The sequence below is a fragment of the Oncorhynchus keta genome, chromosome 8 (genome assembly GCF_023373465.1).
Source record: "Oncorhynchus keta strain PuntledgeMale-10-30-2019 chromosome 8, Oket_V2, whole genome shotgun sequence".
Lineage (NCBI taxonomy): Eukaryota > Metazoa > Chordata > Actinopteri > Salmoniformes > Salmonidae > Oncorhynchus > Oncorhynchus keta.
Window position 1 is genome coordinate 13,732,607 of NC_068428.1, and position 18,077 is coordinate 13,750,683.

Here is an 18,077-nt window from a genome sequence, read left to right on the forward strand (position 1 = left end):
CGGAATCATTGAGCAAAGTACAGAGCACAAAGAAACGGTCCTGTTTTTACGTCATGAAACAAAACAGGCAGCAGGTTTTACTCTGTCGCGTGATATACAGTATACTGTTTAGGATATAGAATTGTCATGGCATTGTAAAATTGCTCCGAATTAGGTTGGTAGTCTCTTGCTAATTCTGTTCTAAATCGGTGAGAAGTAGACCACATCTTTGGATGCCAAGTTAAAAAAATGTGGAAAGCCACAGAGGTATGTTGATCAACACTACAGATCTGTGGCAATGCATCATGCATTTCTATAAGACTCATTCTTGATCTGTAAATTATTCAGCCAGCTTTACAATTGAAAACATTGCCAACAAAAGTCACTCCCCTCCCGCAAGGTCTCCCAAGGTACAGTTATTGAATTATTTATTCTCAAACCCCATGCAAGGTTGAAATAGACAATGGTATTTTCCAGTGGTGCCGACTTGATAAATAATTAATGACAGGGGTCTCTAGTCGTCAACGGTTTACGGTTTCCTCTCCATTCTTTTCTCCAGCACTCCAACTCCCGCCTTGGATACCAAAGCAACGTCCAAGGTTCCACTCAGTCCCAGGGATACTCGTCGTCATCCCAGCAGAGCTCACAGTATTCCCACCAATCACACCGCTACTGAGGGGCCGAGAACTGCTCTCCAAATCAACAGCAGGGGCCTCTCCCAAACTTAACCCTCGACCTCAAACAAACCTTAGCATAACCGCTTATCTCCCTCATCCTGATCAGACCTCATCATGTGTCAGATCATTTCAACAACGCAACAGTCATTTCTCTCCTCCTTCATGCCAGCCTTACTACACAGAGTGACCCTGGCCTCACTTCCGCCCAATGCCCTCACACTTTACCGGAGGGCACTGCAATATGAAGGCAAACTCAACATAGGAACCAAAAACAAACCCTACCACCTAAGGGCATCGGGCAAGATTTTCTATTATTATTAAGTGACACAATCTGTTGATACTAGATTATGAGAAGGAAAACTCATCAGGTGCAACTTTGACTACACACGCCTACTACACAAAGACTACGAGTCACAGCACTTACAAAAAACATGTTCTTCAAGAGGAAGAATTGCAGCTCTGTTCATATATAAATACTATATAGCACCTTTTTCTATTCATTTAACAAGACACTTTTGTTTTGCTTGTTTGCGAAGTGGAGTTTAAGTTTACTTTGATCGTTGACGTTTTTGTAAATGTTGTTGGATATTGACACATGAAAATAGCCCTTTACTATCATCACTTTCCTTCACGGTACATTTATTTACCCTGGATATCTATGATATACAGATAACAATCAAAGCAAAAGAAAGAAAATGAGCCAACACTTTCCTGTTGAGAAAACAAGACAGAATCTCCTATTCTCCGGTTGGCTTGGAATCACATTTGTATAAGAGAACGTCTTAAAACTATGAAATACACCATTTATTTTAATCTTGTTATATTAATATTTAGGGTTTTTTACTTTTAGGCATTTTGTTTGTCTAGATTTGTAGTCTAAAAGGCTGCATTGGAAGGAAATGTTTCTGCAGCAAGTTATGTAATCTTTAATTGTCTCCAACAACTCTAGGTACCGCCTGTCGTCAGACAGGTTACAACTACCAAGCTACTCTTTACCATGGGGTCGTGTCCACCAAGGAAACATTTGTTGGTGAATCTGAACGATCTCATTTCAATCCGGAAGTCTTTAAGTGTGTGAGGTGCCTCTTTGTGGACACCTTTGCTTGACGGATCTTACCACGGACACAGACGTCACCGAAGGTCACCGAAGGTCACCGAAGGTGTGCGTCGTCATCATACTGGGAAGCCAAAAGTGTGTATGTTCCAGATACTGTTACTGCCTGATAGTTTTTGTTGTTGTTGTTAATGTAATGTTCTACATTTTTCTTCTCTCATTTATTGCCCTTTACAGTTTCAGTTTGTATTTTCTCTTATTCAGTCAAAGGACTACACTGCTGAACGGATCTGCAAAGAGCTGGAACAAATTTGGGGTGAATTATTATGCTCCGTCCTCTTCAACTCCACACCGCTGGTTGCGCACTGAGTATAAACCAAGGCCGAGAAGTGGTTTCTTATAGTATTTATCCTTTGAAAACAGGTTGACTGGAACTGTACTGTTTGTGTGTGCCCAAACACACCGAGATAGACGGACATGGAATAAGGCAGCCACTTTAGCTTGTTCTGTGACTGGTGAAGGGGTGTAGAAACACTGACATGTACTGGCCATTGAGAGAACTGGACCTCTTTTGCAGCAATGGTGAAAATGTGTGATTTTTTTTTTTTGCTGCGATTATTATAACAGCCTTTTGGGATGTTCGAAAATCATCAGCCATGTTCAACTGGTATATATTGATGATGATCAACACTGTCCTTTTGTTGCCAAAGGAGAGACGTATTCTGTTTTTCTATCGTACAAATATTCACAGCCACAGTACAAGGTACTACCATGTATTTCCCAACCGATAGACTGCTCTCTGTGAAGCTGTTTGCTTCTGACAGTGATACTGCACAGATCATCAGTGATGCATTGGTCTATTATCTCCGGCTCAGTCAAACAGGTTTCGAGAGCCCGTCGTATTGATAGTTCGGCTGTTGACCGCCGTCTAGGATGTCTCTCTCCTTCTCTCTCTCTCTCTCTCTCCTCACACATATCCGATGTGTTTCTCAGGACTCCCAGCTCACTGGATCACTGTTCCAGTATATCTTATGTGTGTTGAGGTGAACGCCAGATGAGCAAAAAGGACTGCTCCTTGTTCAACATGAGTTCCTAACAGTCGCCCAGAATGTTTCTGCATGTCGGATTGACTGTTGCTTTGGTGTTGATACAATGTCAACGTATTGGTTCGGTTTTGAGTTTCTCTTTTCTCGATGGTCTGGTAGGCACACAGGCCCGGTGGATTAACAACCCGCCTTCCCAGAACAGTGGTGTTTTCCTCGGGAACAAAACCAGCAGCTATTCAAAAAGGTTTTTCTCTTTTTTTTTCTCTCCCTATGGCATGTATTTTAAGTATAGTTGAAGAGCATTAAGAATAAATGAGACGGTTTCTCAATTTTCATCTCCACACAAACGAGGTATCAAAAGTATTATTCATTGTGCGGCTCCAACAAACAGGTGATAGTGGGGTAAATAACTCTCAAAACAGTTCCTATGCAAAATAAAAGAGAAGAGATTTCACTTGCACCATGCTTCAGGTTTACTATGAAAGCATGCAGTTCAGTTATCTTATCTTATTGGGATATCCATTCCTTATTGTAAATCTAATGTTGAATATTGTAATTGAAGAAGGCATTCACTTGTTTCTTACAGCACTGTAAATTGTACTCTAAATTAAATATTGTTAAGAAAAAAATGCATATATATATATATATAGTATACATTATACAATCATATGTATTGTTTCCATATATAGTGCCTTCAGAAAGTATTCATACCCCTTGACTTATCCCACATTTTGTTGTTACAACCTGAATTCAAAATGGCTGAAATATATATATTTTTTTCTTCTCGCTCATCTACACACAATAACACATCTATTTATTAGATTTTTATTTCATCTTTATTTAACTAGACAAGTCAGTTAAGAACAAATTATTATTTACAATGACTGCTAAGCCCTAACCCGGACGACGCGGGCTAATTGCGCGCTGCCCTATGGGACTCCCAATCACGGCCAGTTGTGATACAGCCTGGTGATACAGCCTGAACCACTGTCTGTAGTGATGCCTCTAGCACTGAGATGCAATGTTTTTAGAAATGTTAGCAAATTTATTGAAAATGAAATACAAAAATATATAATTTACAAGTTCACACCCCTGAGTCAATACTTTGTAGAAGCACCTTTGGCAGTGATTACAGCTGAGTCTTTCTGGGTATGTCTCTAAGAGCTTTACACATCTGGATTGTACAATATTTACCCATTATTATTTTCTAAATTCTTCAAGCTATGCCAAATTGGTTATTGATCATTGCTAGACAACCATTTTCAGGTCATTCCATATATATTTTTAAGTAGATTTAAGTCTAAACTAACTCGGCCACTCAGGAACATTCACTGTCTTCTTGGTAAGGAACTCCAGTGTAGATTAGGCCTTGTGTTTTAGGTTGTCCTGCTGAAAGATGAATTCATCTCCCAGTGTCTGGTGGAAAGCAGACTGAAGCAGGTGTTTTTTCCTATGCTTATCTCCATTCCGTTAATTTTTTTATATCCTGAAAAACTCCCCAGTCCTTAACGATTACAATCATACCCATAACATGATGCAGCCACCACTATGCCAATGAGAGTGGTATTCAGTAATGTGTTGTATTGGATTTGCACCAAACATAACACTTTGTGTTCAGGACAAGAAGTTAATTGCTTTGCAAATTTTTTTTTAGCAGTTTTATTACTTTAGTGCCTTGTTGCAAACAGGATGCATATTTTGGGATAGGTTTAGGCTTCCTTCTTTTCACTCTGTCAAACAGGTTAGTAGTGTGGAGTAACTACAATGTTGTTGATCCATCCTCAGTTTTCTCCTATCACAGCCATTAAACTCTGTAAGTGTTTTAATGTCACCATTGGGCTCATGGTGAAATCCCTGAGCGGTTTCCTTGAGTTAGGAAGGACACCTTTATCTTTGTAGTGACTGGGCGTATTGATACACCATCCAAAGTGTAAATTATAACTTCACCATGTTCAAAGGGATAATCAGTCTGTTTTTTTCATTTTTTTTCTTCATATACCAATAGGTGACCTTCTTTGCGAACCAATAGGTGTCCTTCTTTGCGAGGCATTGGAAAACCTTTCTGGTCTTTGTGGTTGAATCTGTGTTTGAAATTCACTGCTTGACTGAGGGAACTTTACAATTATCTGTATGTGTGGGGTACAGAGATGAGGTAGTCATTCAAAACTCATGTTGAACACTATTATTGCACACAGAGTGAGTCCATGCAACTTATTATGTGACATGTTTAGCAATATTTTACTCAAATTATTTTGGGTTTACCATAACAAATGGGTTGAATACTTATTGACTCAAGACATTTTAGCTTTTTATTTGTAATTCATTTGTAAGTATTTCAAAACACATAATTCCACTTTGGCATTATGGGGTAATGTGTCTATGCCAGTGACAACAAAATCTCAATGGAAACCATTTAAATTCAGGCAGTAACAACAAAATGTGGAAAAAGTCCAGGTGTGTGAATACTTTCTGAAGGCACTGTGTATATACAGTATATATGAATAATACCCATGTTTTAGAGCTTTCCTCTTCTTGCCTTAATGACGCATACCATAAGATAGATATAGACGGGCACCTCTGTCCAACAGAGACTGAATCACTCCAATGACCAATCTACCATAAACCTGCTTGTCAACTTGATAACTTCTAGTTTTTTTTCAAGGGAAATGATTCTCTATAAAAGCATATGAAATAATGAATCTAGTTGGATACTGTGTGATGCAACATTCAGTCTATAGAGCCCAGGGACTTTCTCTCACATCAGCACGAACTCCTCAGTTTGACAGGGTTGAAACAAGGCATTTTTTAACGTGTGTACAGTGCCTTTTTAGTGTTTATGTTTAAAGTTGCCATCACATAATGGGATGTTCAGGATTGTGTTTATTTCTCCTTGTCCTATGCTTTCTGATCTGTGAATACCTTTTGAGTTACATTTGAGTTTGTTTCTGTATTTGTTGTTGTCATCTAAAATGTAGGATCTGTTATTTTCAAAAGGACCGCGAGCGGTTAAATATCAAGTTTGAGTTCAATATGTCCCGTCTCTAATTTAATGACTGCAAAAAGTACAACGTAGGCTGATTTTGCATTTTCTATTCTAATTAATATTGTCCTAAGATTCTGTACATAAACACATGTTAATAATTTCTCTTTGAAACATTGATATGATCATTGTCTTTGAATGCACTGTTATTAGCTGAAGTATTTAGTGGTAAATGAAAAGTATTTCATGTTTTGTTTAGACACTAAAGATATGGAGGTTGTATAAAAGTTATATGCCAGACAAAGCTTTTTTAGGACTTCTTGCCTTTTGTGTGGACATCCTAATGATACACACTAGTAATGAATACACATATGAATGATAGTGCACCTCTAGGTCTGTACCTCTTCACGTTCCCCCTTTGCTAGTGTTGCATGTACCTCCCTTTTCCAATCCAGAATTTAAGCACTTATCCTCCCCTCCTCTCAACAGTCTGTACAGAAAGACACACTCCCATTTGCAAAGTGCTCCTGTGATACTTCAAAATGCCTTCTGGGAAGCTGTTTATAGGTCTCTTGTGCATGTGGTCGTGGTGCTCTCTGTCCTCCAATATGAAACCAATTTAACCATTTAACCAGAGCATGTGATTTCAAGTCTCACAGAAAGACAAAAAGCAACATAATTGTTTGTGCATGTTTACGTCAAGGAGCCCTCATCTCTAAGGGGTACATCCCAAATGGCACCTTATTTACTACATAGTGCACCACTTTGGGATGCAGTGCACTACATTGGGACGCAACCTAAGTCGTATTAAGACATGAAGTGCTCCACCATGTTGTGGTCCACATTCTCTTTTGGCTCCATGGCATGAGACAACCATGCTTTGCAGGTCTGGGTGTCTGTCAATTCTAAAACATTTTCTGTGTGTGTAAATGTGTGTGTGGCCACACAGACAACGTTCAAAATACACACATGGCCTACATGTATTTTGTTTTCATAGCTTTCATAAGTAAGGCAATAGCACAGTGCAGGAAATAAAAAGAACACATTTATTCAGCTGGTTTTCACGACGTTGCCCTAATTTCACTGTACAAATGACTGTTAAATGAGAAAAAAAGTCACGTATATTTATTTTAAACCGAGTGTACAAAACATGAAGGACACCTGCTCTTTCCATGCCGTCGACTGACCAGGTGAATCCAGGTGAAAGCTATGATCCCTTATTGATGTGACTTGTTAAATCCACTGCAATCACTTTAAAAAGATGCTGGGTTTTTCACGGTCAACAGTTTCCCGTGTGTATCAAGAATGGTCCACCACCCAAAGGATATCCAGCCAACTTGACACAACTGTGGGAAGCATTGGAGTCAACATGTCAACGCTTTTGACACCTTGTAGAGTCCATGCCCCGAAGAATTGAGGCTGTTCTGAGACAAAGGGGGGAGGCAACTCAATATTACAAATGTGTTAATGTTTTGTACACTCAGTTAATATCCTCTATTATAATAAAATCTATTTTGCTTCAGATAGCATGTCTGGTTCATTCCAATGTCCTGAGTTTGAGTGTAAACAGCTGTGTGTCAGTTTCTAGTGTGAGAGATGTGCCAGTGTCACACTGTCTGATATCTTTGTGTCATTGGATCTTATCCACAGGGCTTGTGGCATAGCAAGTTATATCTATCTTAAGTCTTGTTTTGAGCTGTTCTGAGCCAAATAATGTTAACTTGGATGCTTGGGTCAATTGGAATGCAAGGCTCAAATGGGAGGAACCAGGGTTTACATTTTACAGGATTTTTATTATCTTGAAATACTCAACTATGGTCACAGTAACACTGATAGAGTACACCTTGCAACACGGATGAAGAATGTAGGTGGTGTTCTCTTGCTTGGCCACAGGGTGTCATAAGTGAGCTGCATGATTTTCCAGCTGCAATCCAGTCAGGTGGCATGATGGGGTCTATTTAATGGTCTGACTGGACTGTGTTTTGAGACACCTTATTTTAAGCCATGTTTGAACAAACGAAGCAAGTGAAAATGTAACAATATACAGTGTTTTTCCCGACATTTCACCAGCTTTCATTTCTCTACCTATAACCAGCCCCCAGTACCTTTTCAAGCACCTGGAGAGAGAAAGACCAAGATATGACTGGTTTCAAATACATTTTATTCATGACTACTTTCTATAGTTCAATATTTAAAAATCTATATTTAAAATCAAGCCCTGTCACATTCATTGTCTACACTGTGTTATGTATTTGCACAGGATTCCATTAGATGTGTCAAATGGGTGCCACATTCAAGGTAATTATATTGTCTGGGAGCCACTGGAGACTGTACAGTGAGACCAGTGCAGGCAGGGCAAGCAATCATCAATCATGCAGCCATGAGGAACGGACCAAAGTATGTCCCAAATTGCACCCTATTCACGTTATAGTGCACTACTTTATAGTGCATTAAATAGGGAATAGTGTTCCATTTAGGACAGCACCCGTGTGAACTCCCAGGACCCTGACGTATTACTCGTCCTATCACTTAGAGAAGTGTATGAGCCGGAGAGCTCTCCGCAGAATGTATTAACACAGATGTGATCCCATTTGTCTCAAGGTGCCCCTCCCAAGTTGAGTTATTGTGCCACACCTTCCCATTACACACACACAGCCCTGCTTGCCTGGCGTCTTCCTACAGATTCTTTGTCCAGTGAGACTGAAAATGTCTGAGTTGCACAGCAGTGACCAACTCCCCATACAGCAGCCAAACACTGACTCCCTGGACACATGGGTCAAATTCCTCCTATTCGCTGTCTCATGACCCTGTTATAGAGGCTCAGTGGCCCATATTAGGCAGACAGACAGTAAAACACCTGTGTTTTCAGCCCCAGTGGAGAGGCTACAGCATCAGTGAAAGCTCTAAGGGAGTCACATGGGCATCAGTTATGGAAGTGGAGTCCACTGCTTGAACGCCGACTAAGGAATCATCTAAAGGGAAAGGTCACCTAGTGAGACTAATTTTCCATCCTCATTTGGGGGAAGTTCTTGCTAGCCCTATGGGGCCTAGCTAGGAGCCTCAGGGAACATCCCAGGGGAGAGATGATGTTGGTTTCTGGTTGTGTGTCCTCTCCAGAAGAAGCCAGTGGTGGTTGTGAGTCTGTTCCCTCAGACCCCTAAAGGTTGGGAGAGAGGAATGCTGGGCTGATCTACAGAGGGTCAGGCTGACTGTGATGGGGGAGAGCAGCATATCTAGGTCCGGATCTCAGCCCTTAAACCACTCAACTCTACTGTTTAAAGAAGCACAGCACTGCTTGGTGGGTAGGGCTACGTTTGACAACAGAAATGTTAAAACACCCAATTAAGCTGCAAAGTCTTACAATTCATTTATTGGTTAAAACTGACATATGAACAAAGATTTTAGAAACCAGTTCACAACTGTTGAATTAAAACCCAAATTCATAAAATTGGATTTGCCTAGATATTTGGTCATATGTATGGGATAATCAACGAGGGTCTATGCGTTCTATGGAAAATACCGGAGTGAACTGACCTTCCACAGAGTTGCATTACTTTACGGAGAGCGCATATAGCCCCGAGTTGATTATCACTTTTATACCAAATGTAACACATTTGCCGCTAGAATTGTGTTCAACATCCACTGAAGTAGCTAGCAGGTTAACTGCATAGCTATAGTACAATAGTTGCCATGGTAAACAAAACATACTTGGTAGTTTAGCTAACCAAACCATCAATCCTAGCTTGCCATTATGAAAATAGAATTCAACAATGCCAACAATTTTTTCAATTCGACCTTTGCTCTCAAAAGCAGCTCAAACAAGAATGAACTATAGCGATTGAATACTGTGCATTATAGGGAATTATACAATGGGTGGGTCTAATCCTGGATGCTGATTGGTTTAAACCCCATTCCATTCGGTGTCAATTTCACAAGTTACCACCAGCTAGAGCTATGATGTTGAAATGCCTATTTACTCTGTTCCATCTGACTGCGCAATCCACTGACTATATGTTGTGGAAGGATGAAATAGTATGAATCAATGAATCAAAATATATTTTTTTATAAAAATATTATTTGAATATGTTGGTAACCCGTTATATTAAAGTAATAATGCCCTCAAAGACGTGTTTATAGGATATACTGGCACTGTATTATCACTTAGATAATGTACACTCCAGAATGTCCTTCAAGACAATCAGAAACAAGTATTCAACAATACTACACTATAACTTGTTATATTATTATAACAACACTTATTAGTAAGCATATAATTGCTTGTTTAGAAACTGAAAACCAATATGGAGCGCAAATTCTCCCTGTACCTATAATTACTGTCAGTGCTCTGTAAAACTCATAAAGGAGAATAACAGTTTCTCTGTGCTTAGAATGTCCCGTCCAACATCCCCCTCATGCTGCTGATCCCTGAAGAGGACTGGGTAACATTCCTGTCCTCACCTCCCCATTCACCTCCCCCTAAGACACACACACACACACAACCCCTCCTGCCGCCTAAGTACGCTCCTCCACAAGCCTTGTTTCACACTTGTTCGTAGGAGGGAAACTATACCTGCTGCAAGGTCAGTGGACACTGGATAGGCACATTGGGCGCCTAAAGTTTGCTCGGAGCAGAACAATGAGTGGAGACCCGCAACCGCTGCAAACTAAATCACCACTGTTGACCCAAGACAGGCAGGCTGTCCTCAGACCGTGAGAAAAGCGCCTCTTTCCATGCCAGGAATGTGGGTGGCCGGCCTTGTTTCCCAGGAAGCCTATCTGAGGAGCGCGCTGCACATGCAGTGGCGTGGCTTTGTTTTGGTCTGCAAACAGTCTTATTTTTTGGCATGAGCTGCACTTTTCCTCCCCTCTTTCCCCCTATCAAGTTGTCACTGTGATAATCTATGTGCTTGAAGATCAGTACAGCATGTGCATGAGAAGGAAGGGATTTGGTAACAGTGTAAAGCTCCTTATGACATTCTGTGAAATATTCTTCACTTTGACCCAAGGCAAGGTGACGGCCAGGGAGTATGACCAGGGCCACCCCTTTCCCTCTTGATGTTTGACTGGGAGGTGCCAATGCACCCTGTCCAGTGTCTACCTCTATCCCACACATGGCACTTGGAGAATGAGACAAAGCCACTTCATAAAATTTCTATCCAACATAGTGTTATGTTATTGGACGTTTTTGGGAAGTTTAAAAAAATACATATATTTTGATGACTCATTGACTGCCTCTCCCCTTTGACATACACACTGAGTATCTCTGAGTCCTCACCCCCCATGTGTATATCATGCAGATCACATTCTGTGCAGATAGCATGGGCTACAGTCTTGTGTGTGTGTGTGTGTGTGTGTGTGTGTGTGTGTGGCTTCCGGAGGGAGCAGTGGTCTAAGGCCCTGCATCTCAGTGCTAGAGGCGTCACTACAGACCCTGGCACAATCCCAGGCTATATCACAACCGGCTGTTGTCGGGAGTCCCTTAGGGCGGCACACCATAGGGGAGGGTTTGGCTGGGGTAGGCAGTCATTGTAAAATAAGAATTTGTTCTTAACTGACTTGCCTAGTTAAACAAAGGTTAAAAAATAAATGTCTATGTATAAGACTGAGTGAGTGTGTGTGTGTGAGTCACTGCATTACGCAGACACACGAGATGCCATATGTTTCCACATAGTCCACTGAAGAACAAATGTGCCGTCCTTTTTCACGAGGAAACGTCTGTTTTTTCACTTACCCCACGTGTGGGTTAATGCAACCCAGTAAGAGACTCGGTCCACATCAATAAAACAACTTAAATGGGACACCTGTTTATGGTGTCTTGACAGACATATTCAACCATCCAATTTAACAGTGAGGGCTGAATAAATGACAATGAACAGCACATACAGAGCACCCAGAAGGTGGAAACAGTAGTTTCACCCAGGAGGACCTATCCTGTGTGTTTACAATCTCCTGGTAATGGAGGAGGGTGAACCCAGTGACACAGTGTATGATGATGTATTAAGTGTAACTCCCAGTCCTGTCATAGCTGGCCATCCATGATCCCCAATGGAGTGATGGCCGTGTTGGAGAGCATGACATCTGTGATGCATGGTGAGTAAATTGTGACTGACGACTAATAATGAGTAATTATTTATGACGCATAGTGATTTGTAAATCAATCAGTTGAAGTCGAACAAGCCCAATGTGTGAATGATGCCGTATAAACACTCCCCTACAAAGACTGGTTGATTGCTCAGAGTGACCCCTAATGAATGAGTCACACAACCCTATCCACTTCCTCCTCACTCACACATGTCTTAATTAACCATGACAGGTACCAGGAATGTTAAATCCTCACTTCCACTTCACAGTTAAATTGGGGGAGAGTTGGCATGTCATTAAAGTTGTTGTTAACACTGAATAGTTTTGTTCCATCTCTGTAGTGAGAATGCTCTCCCTCCATAATATAATGTGATGGTGGTAAGGCTAATGGGGAATGGGGTGGCGATCAATAAGTATAGAAATTCACACAAATACCTACAGAAATAACACAGACTTACAGTAGAGTAAGTTATTTTTGAACAATATGAATAACCTCTAAATCCTACACCGAACACAGGGACGCTAGAACCTACAGTCGATTTTTTTCTTGCTCTACTGTAGGTCTCGCTCCCCCAGAACTCCTCTCTTCATGGCAAACACACAGTGACCACCCACATGTCCCTACTGACCTCCCACTGGCTCCCAGCTCTAGTATGGCAGTCCACCAGCTGTTATGGACATGCTGTTTAAAATAAAATCCAATCTGTTCTGTCTGTTGGATATCTTTTTTTGTTCATATTATGTGTATTGTTGTGGTTGTGTACTTAGCAATTGACAGTATTGCAGCGAACTGCGTAGCAGGGAAGGGAACAACAGGTCGCTGACGTGAAAGGCAAACGCCCTATGCATTACGCCAATAGAACTAACCCACTTGGTAGGAATTGTAGTAATATGGCTCATATAGCGAGGATCGCTACACTTACCACTCCGAACGGGAAGGCACGTCCAAGTGCTTCGACTGCTCAGCCCACTCACACATGTCCCGACCATGCTTTCCAATGGCCTCACGGACGCCATCCCACTTCTGACACCAGTGTATCGAACAGCGGGGCACGGAAGCAAACCCAGGTAGCTGGCATGAAAGGCAAACTCTCTTTGTAGGGTTGTTCATAAAGGGGGGATGGGGGGTGGGGTTCTAAACTGACGTATGGAATTATTTTAAGATGGTCATACTATGGATTATTTAGCTATTTAATTTAGAATTTTAAGGTAGGCTCTCTCCCTCAGTTGCCTATGCACATCAACAACAACAAGATCAACAATTAAAGTTAGCCAGGGCTAGATGACCTAAAAGCTAACGAGGGAACCGTTGATAACGGGGGAAACCCTCTCAAACTTTTTCAGTCTTCAAAATTGCACTGATAAACGATAGTAGCTTCTTCTCCCTTCTACATCTTGCCTGCCAATGCATGCCTGTCCAACACACGTTTTGACAACTGAATGGGAACTTGCCTTCCAGCCCATTTCATCGATGCCAAATCCATTTGATAGACAACTAAAATATATGTTAACAGACGTACAAGTTGAGCATAGCTAGCTAGTAAAGTGATTCACATTTCTTGTTAGCTAACCAAAGGACGCATGCATCTCTAGCTGTAGCCACAGAAAAACGATATGGGGGGGAAAGTCGGCCACTCACCCACTCCTCCAATGACATATCACAGGAGGTTGGCATCTTAATTGGGGAGGACGGCTCGTGGTAATGGCTGGAGCAGAATTGGTGGAATGGTGTCAAATACATAAAGCACATGGTTTCCATGTCTTTGATGCCATCCCATTTACTCTATTCCAGCCATTATTATGAGCCGTCCTCCTCTCAACGGCCTCTATTGCATAACAACCTCCTAGCAGCTTGCTAGCTACCTAAGGTTCTGTGTTTTTAGCATGCTAAATAAATAGCCACATAAATAAATAGGCTAGCATATTAGCCACGTTATGACCGACTTGTGATCATTGCTCTGACTAATTTGAGTGTATTGACATTCCCAGCCTTAGTTAGCTACATTCGTCCATTTTTGTCCAAAATATTGAGTCATTGAAACTGAAACAGTGCACACTGAATGGCTAGAGAAAGCAAACAATTGTACCAGGCCAGCTGTGATTTACAACCTGATAGCAATATATGTTAGATCACAAATACATTTATTGAACTGCATCCATCTATTCCGCCAACAATGCCTTACTCTACGTCATGAAATGTTTTGTCAAATATAACCTATTTTTAAAATCTTATAAAGTAGATTTTGTAGCATAAACTGGGAATTGTATATTTTTGACTGATATTATGGTTGTCTGTTTGTTTCATATCTGCAAAGTAGTTAAAACACTGTCAGTTCCACTTGAACTCAGAATCAACACTAGACATGTTACAACGAAAAAGTCAATACTAGGTAAAACTGGCCAATTTGCTGTAAACGACACAATACACTGATGGTTCACGAATTTCCTTCTAATCCCCTACTCTCTGCTCAATAAAATCACAGAAAATACTAATTTGAAAGTCAGAAATAATGGCAAATAAATCAACTATGTCAGTACTGTATATGTAAAATGATTAAGGGAATACCAGATACATGCACAAATATTCTCATAAAATTTGTCGTTTTAAACATTCTCACATCTTTTTAAATGTATCATATTACTCAAACTCCTGATATTAAAGTTTAAACACTGAGGTAAACCCTAATGCTGAGGCACTATTTAAAATAAAGGAAAAAAAACTACAATAAAAAAGCTTACTCAGATTAAGAAGGGTTCTATGTAACCCTTCTTAACTTCCAAAGAATGATTCTTGTCTTCCAAAGAATCCTTCTTTCCTCACGGAGAATGATTCAAGAACCCTTTCATCCAAAACGTTTCTTAGACCACATTGCCTTACAAAGAACCCTTGTTTTCCAAAAAAGGGTTATTCAGATGAAAACAGTGATTGGTAGAACCCTATCCCTCCATAAATAACCATTTTGGAACCCTTTTTTTCTAAGAGTGTAGTCACCTTCAAAATAATTGACACCCTTGATAAAGATGAGCAAAAAAAGAGTATAAAATAAATAGTTACAATACTGAGCTATATTGCATGCACCAAAACATTTAGAAAATTATATTATTTTATACTAATACAATTCCTCAGAGAAAGAGATTTTGCTTAACAACTAATACTTTTTCTCCCAAAAGTATTGGCACCCCTGCTTTCAATACTTTATGCACCCTTCCCTTGCAAGAATAACGACATTGTGCATTTTTCTATAATGTTTAATGAGATTGGAGAGCACATTGGGATGGCTCTTAGACCATTCCTCCATACAGAACCTTTCCAGATCCTCCAGTCTGTGCTTATGGACTGCCCTCTTCATTTCAAACCACAGGTTTTCAATGTGGCTCATGTCCGGAGATTGAGATGGCCATTGCAAAATGTTGATTTTGTGCTTGGTCTCATTGTCTTGTTGGAAGATGCATTTGTGGCCAAGTTTCATCCTCCTGGCAGAGGCAACTAGGTTTTTGGCTAAAAAGTATTGGTACTTGGTAGAGTTCATGATGCCGTTGACCTTAACAAGGGCCCTAGGATCAGTGGAAGCAAAACAGCCCCATAACGTTAAATATCCACCACCATATTTTACAGTAGGTGGGTCATTCCACAAGTCCCTTTTGTGTCCCTTTGATATTTTATGTAGAAATTGTGCACCAATATTGAATTTAAAAGCATGTTATATTAATTGAAGTGCCCTTTAATATAGAACACATGGACAATTCAATACATCTGATTTTTAATATGAATTAAGACTTGCTAAAGTGCCAAAATTCTGCATTTTTACATGTTCCTCTGTGCAGTCTCTGTGATTTCTCTGAAGATTTTAACCCACTTAACCCTAACATTTCTCTAAGTTTTGTATAGCCCTAGTTATTTTTGTTGCTTTGACCAAAATATAGAATGTTAATGCACATTGGTTTGGTGGCCATTAGGCCTTTTGTTGTTTTATTTTATTTATAAGAATATTTAGGGGTGCTGCTACAAAAACGATTAACCAGCCCGCTAATATTCTTATATTGAGATGCATGGGGCTGCCAAACTATTCCATAACAGTGCCAATAACTTATTACTTGTGAAAAAAAATCTATTACTATGAGCAATTCTAGTAATATAATATATACTTTTTCAAATATATATTTTTCTTATCTTTATCAAGGGTGCAGGCACCTACAATAATTGTAACTATTGTAACCTAACTTTCTCAGAAATTGAGATTACTAGACATAGACCTAACAAGCACCCTCTTACCACCCCACCTGTATTTCTTCCACACGCCCGTAGACAGTTTCCCTTCAAATAATATTACCGGTTACCACAAACGTTTCATTCTCTGTCTGCGTCTGCTTCTACAAAGCATTTAGCAATCATACTTCCTCTCCCCTAAAAAAACTTTCCCCTAGGAGAAAAAAATAGTCTCGCGATAGGCGCTCGCATAAGCAGCCGCCATATTCTGTGACAGTATTTTGATTGGTGTCTGTTGGACGTAAGAAAAGAAAAGAGAAAATAAAGTGGGAGTAGAGGGGGTAAAGAAGAAGAGCTGTCAAAATAATTCCCGTGTCTCTGAAACAGCGGGGGGATGTAGTAACCCCCCACTCGAGTCAAAACAGAGAAGTCCAGAGTGCCGTAGAAACTCCGTTCACGAAGTCCCCCCCTCCTCCGCTCTTCTTTCAGCACCACGGCCCTGTGGAGATTCGGTGGCTGTGTCTCGGGTGTTGAAGGTGGCCCGGGGAGCGGCGGCGGAGACGGTAAGCGAATGCCTCAGAATAGGCCCAGAAGTGGTTTGAAGTTATAATTTAGTTACTGTAGATGAAAATTCGGTCTAACCTTCCCGACTAACATGCTCGAAATACGTGTGCGACTCCACATCCCTCTGGTAAAAAGAAAACGCAGAAAAGACGTTCTGGCTGTCGGCTTTTCAAGTGTGAAAAAGTGTTTGACTGCAACTGGTGTAGGCAATCTCGCGAGCTATTTAGTCTATGTGCGATTTGTTGTGTCCAGCATGAATGTGTTATTACATTTGTAATAATATTTAGCTGTGAACATTTCATTTATAGTTCCACCGTACATTTTAAAGCTGACGTGCATGTTTTGTAGCTTATAGGCTACACTGTAGCTACATTTTTCCATTGAGTTTTCTTGAAAAACCTCGTCATCCATGGTGTTCTGAGAGCACAACTAAGTTACTACGCCAATATGATTATATCAAGTGTTGTAACTTCAAAGAACCTTGAAATAGTTTTACGCTTGTCAAAAAGTTAGTTAGCTTGGTAACTAACATGCAGCTCGCAAGTCGCGATAGTTTTGCTGGTAATTTACGGTGACGTTCGATGCTTCGAAAAAGTAACACTTTGTGTTACAATTTGGTCCCAGCATCTAACGTTAAACGTGTTACACACAAAACACTGCTTTGCGATTATGATGGACTGTCTTTCCGTTCGTTGCATTGATGGGCCTTCTCCAAATATTGCCTAGAGACGTATTAACTAGGAGTACCGAATGGCATAGCACAGGCCCAACCTATAATAAGTAGGTTAATCGAAAGTCTCCTGTAGACTAGCCTACATTATATGAATTGTATTGATGCACGAATCGAATTACCTTGATGAGTCAAACGCAATTCAACTAAAAGTAGCCTGTCCTGTACTCTCACCTTCCCTTCTATAGAATGGAAATGAAATAGTTTTTTTTACACATTCTCTCAATTCGGCTATGTGTTAATGTGTATGTTATTCTATTGGATTTATATTTGTTTGATACAGATAATTTTAGTGAATGTTAGTTAGTTTGATCATCTGAGCAGACTTGACCAAGCTCTTCATTTAAATGTCCCTTCAGGAGAATTTCAGATGAAAGGTTTGACAGCTTTCATATGTATAGGTGCAGGGGAGCATGTGTAGGGGTGGATTTGACACATGACTAACCTTGTTCGTAAATGTTGATACAATTATAGGGTGATTCCATGCCAGGACAGCCTGCAAATATTTAGTGTATCTCAGGTTGTTCTGGCAATTCTCACATAGAATCTCAATTGGTATAAAGGATGTTTGACATGATTTTTACTTTTCTATCACAAACCATTTAAAAAAAAATCATGATCAAAGTGGCCATTTTAGGCCCTTTTTAGACCTATACATACCTCATGTAAGACCCTATGTTCGGTGAACAGTACATGATACAGACAACATCTTGGTGTCTATACTCCTTATAGTGTTCTCTCAAATTTGGAGTATGTCTA

At 40.3% G+C, this 18,077-nt stretch overlaps 2 protein-coding genes across 19 annotated transcripts in view; both read left to right on the top strand.

The window, feature by feature from the left end:
* LOC118386817 (cyclin-dependent kinase 19) overlaps window positions 1–7,260 on the top strand; it is a 77,606-nt gene extending 70,346 nt beyond the window's left edge. For 2 of the 4 annotated variants that reach the window (XM_035774674.2, XM_035774675.2), the window contains one exon: window positions 539–7,260. In XM_035774674.2, coding sequence (XP_035630567.1) covers window positions 539–655 — 117 coding nt within the window. In that variant the 3' untranslated portion in view covers window positions 656–7,260. The remainder of the gene's footprint in view (window positions 1–538) is intronic. The other 2 variants (XR_004826294.2, XR_004826293.2) reach the window with 2 other exon arrangements.
* Window positions 7,261–12,690: 5,430 nt separating this feature from the next.
* The window catches only part of tab2 (TGF-beta activated kinase 1 (MAP3K7) binding protein 2), a 73,441-nt gene continuing 68,054 nt past the window's right edge, over window positions 12,691–18,077 (top strand). For 4 of the 15 annotated variants that reach the window (XM_052523500.1, XM_035774679.2, XM_035774680.2 and 1 more), the window contains exon 1: window positions 16,232–16,587. The gene's annotated coding sequence lies outside the window, so the exon portion shown is untranslated. Of the gene's footprint in view, window positions 12,886–16,231; window positions 16,588–18,077 lie in introns of those variants that run through there. The other 11 variants (XM_035774685.2, XM_035774686.2, XM_035774689.2 and 8 more) reach the window with 5 other exon arrangements.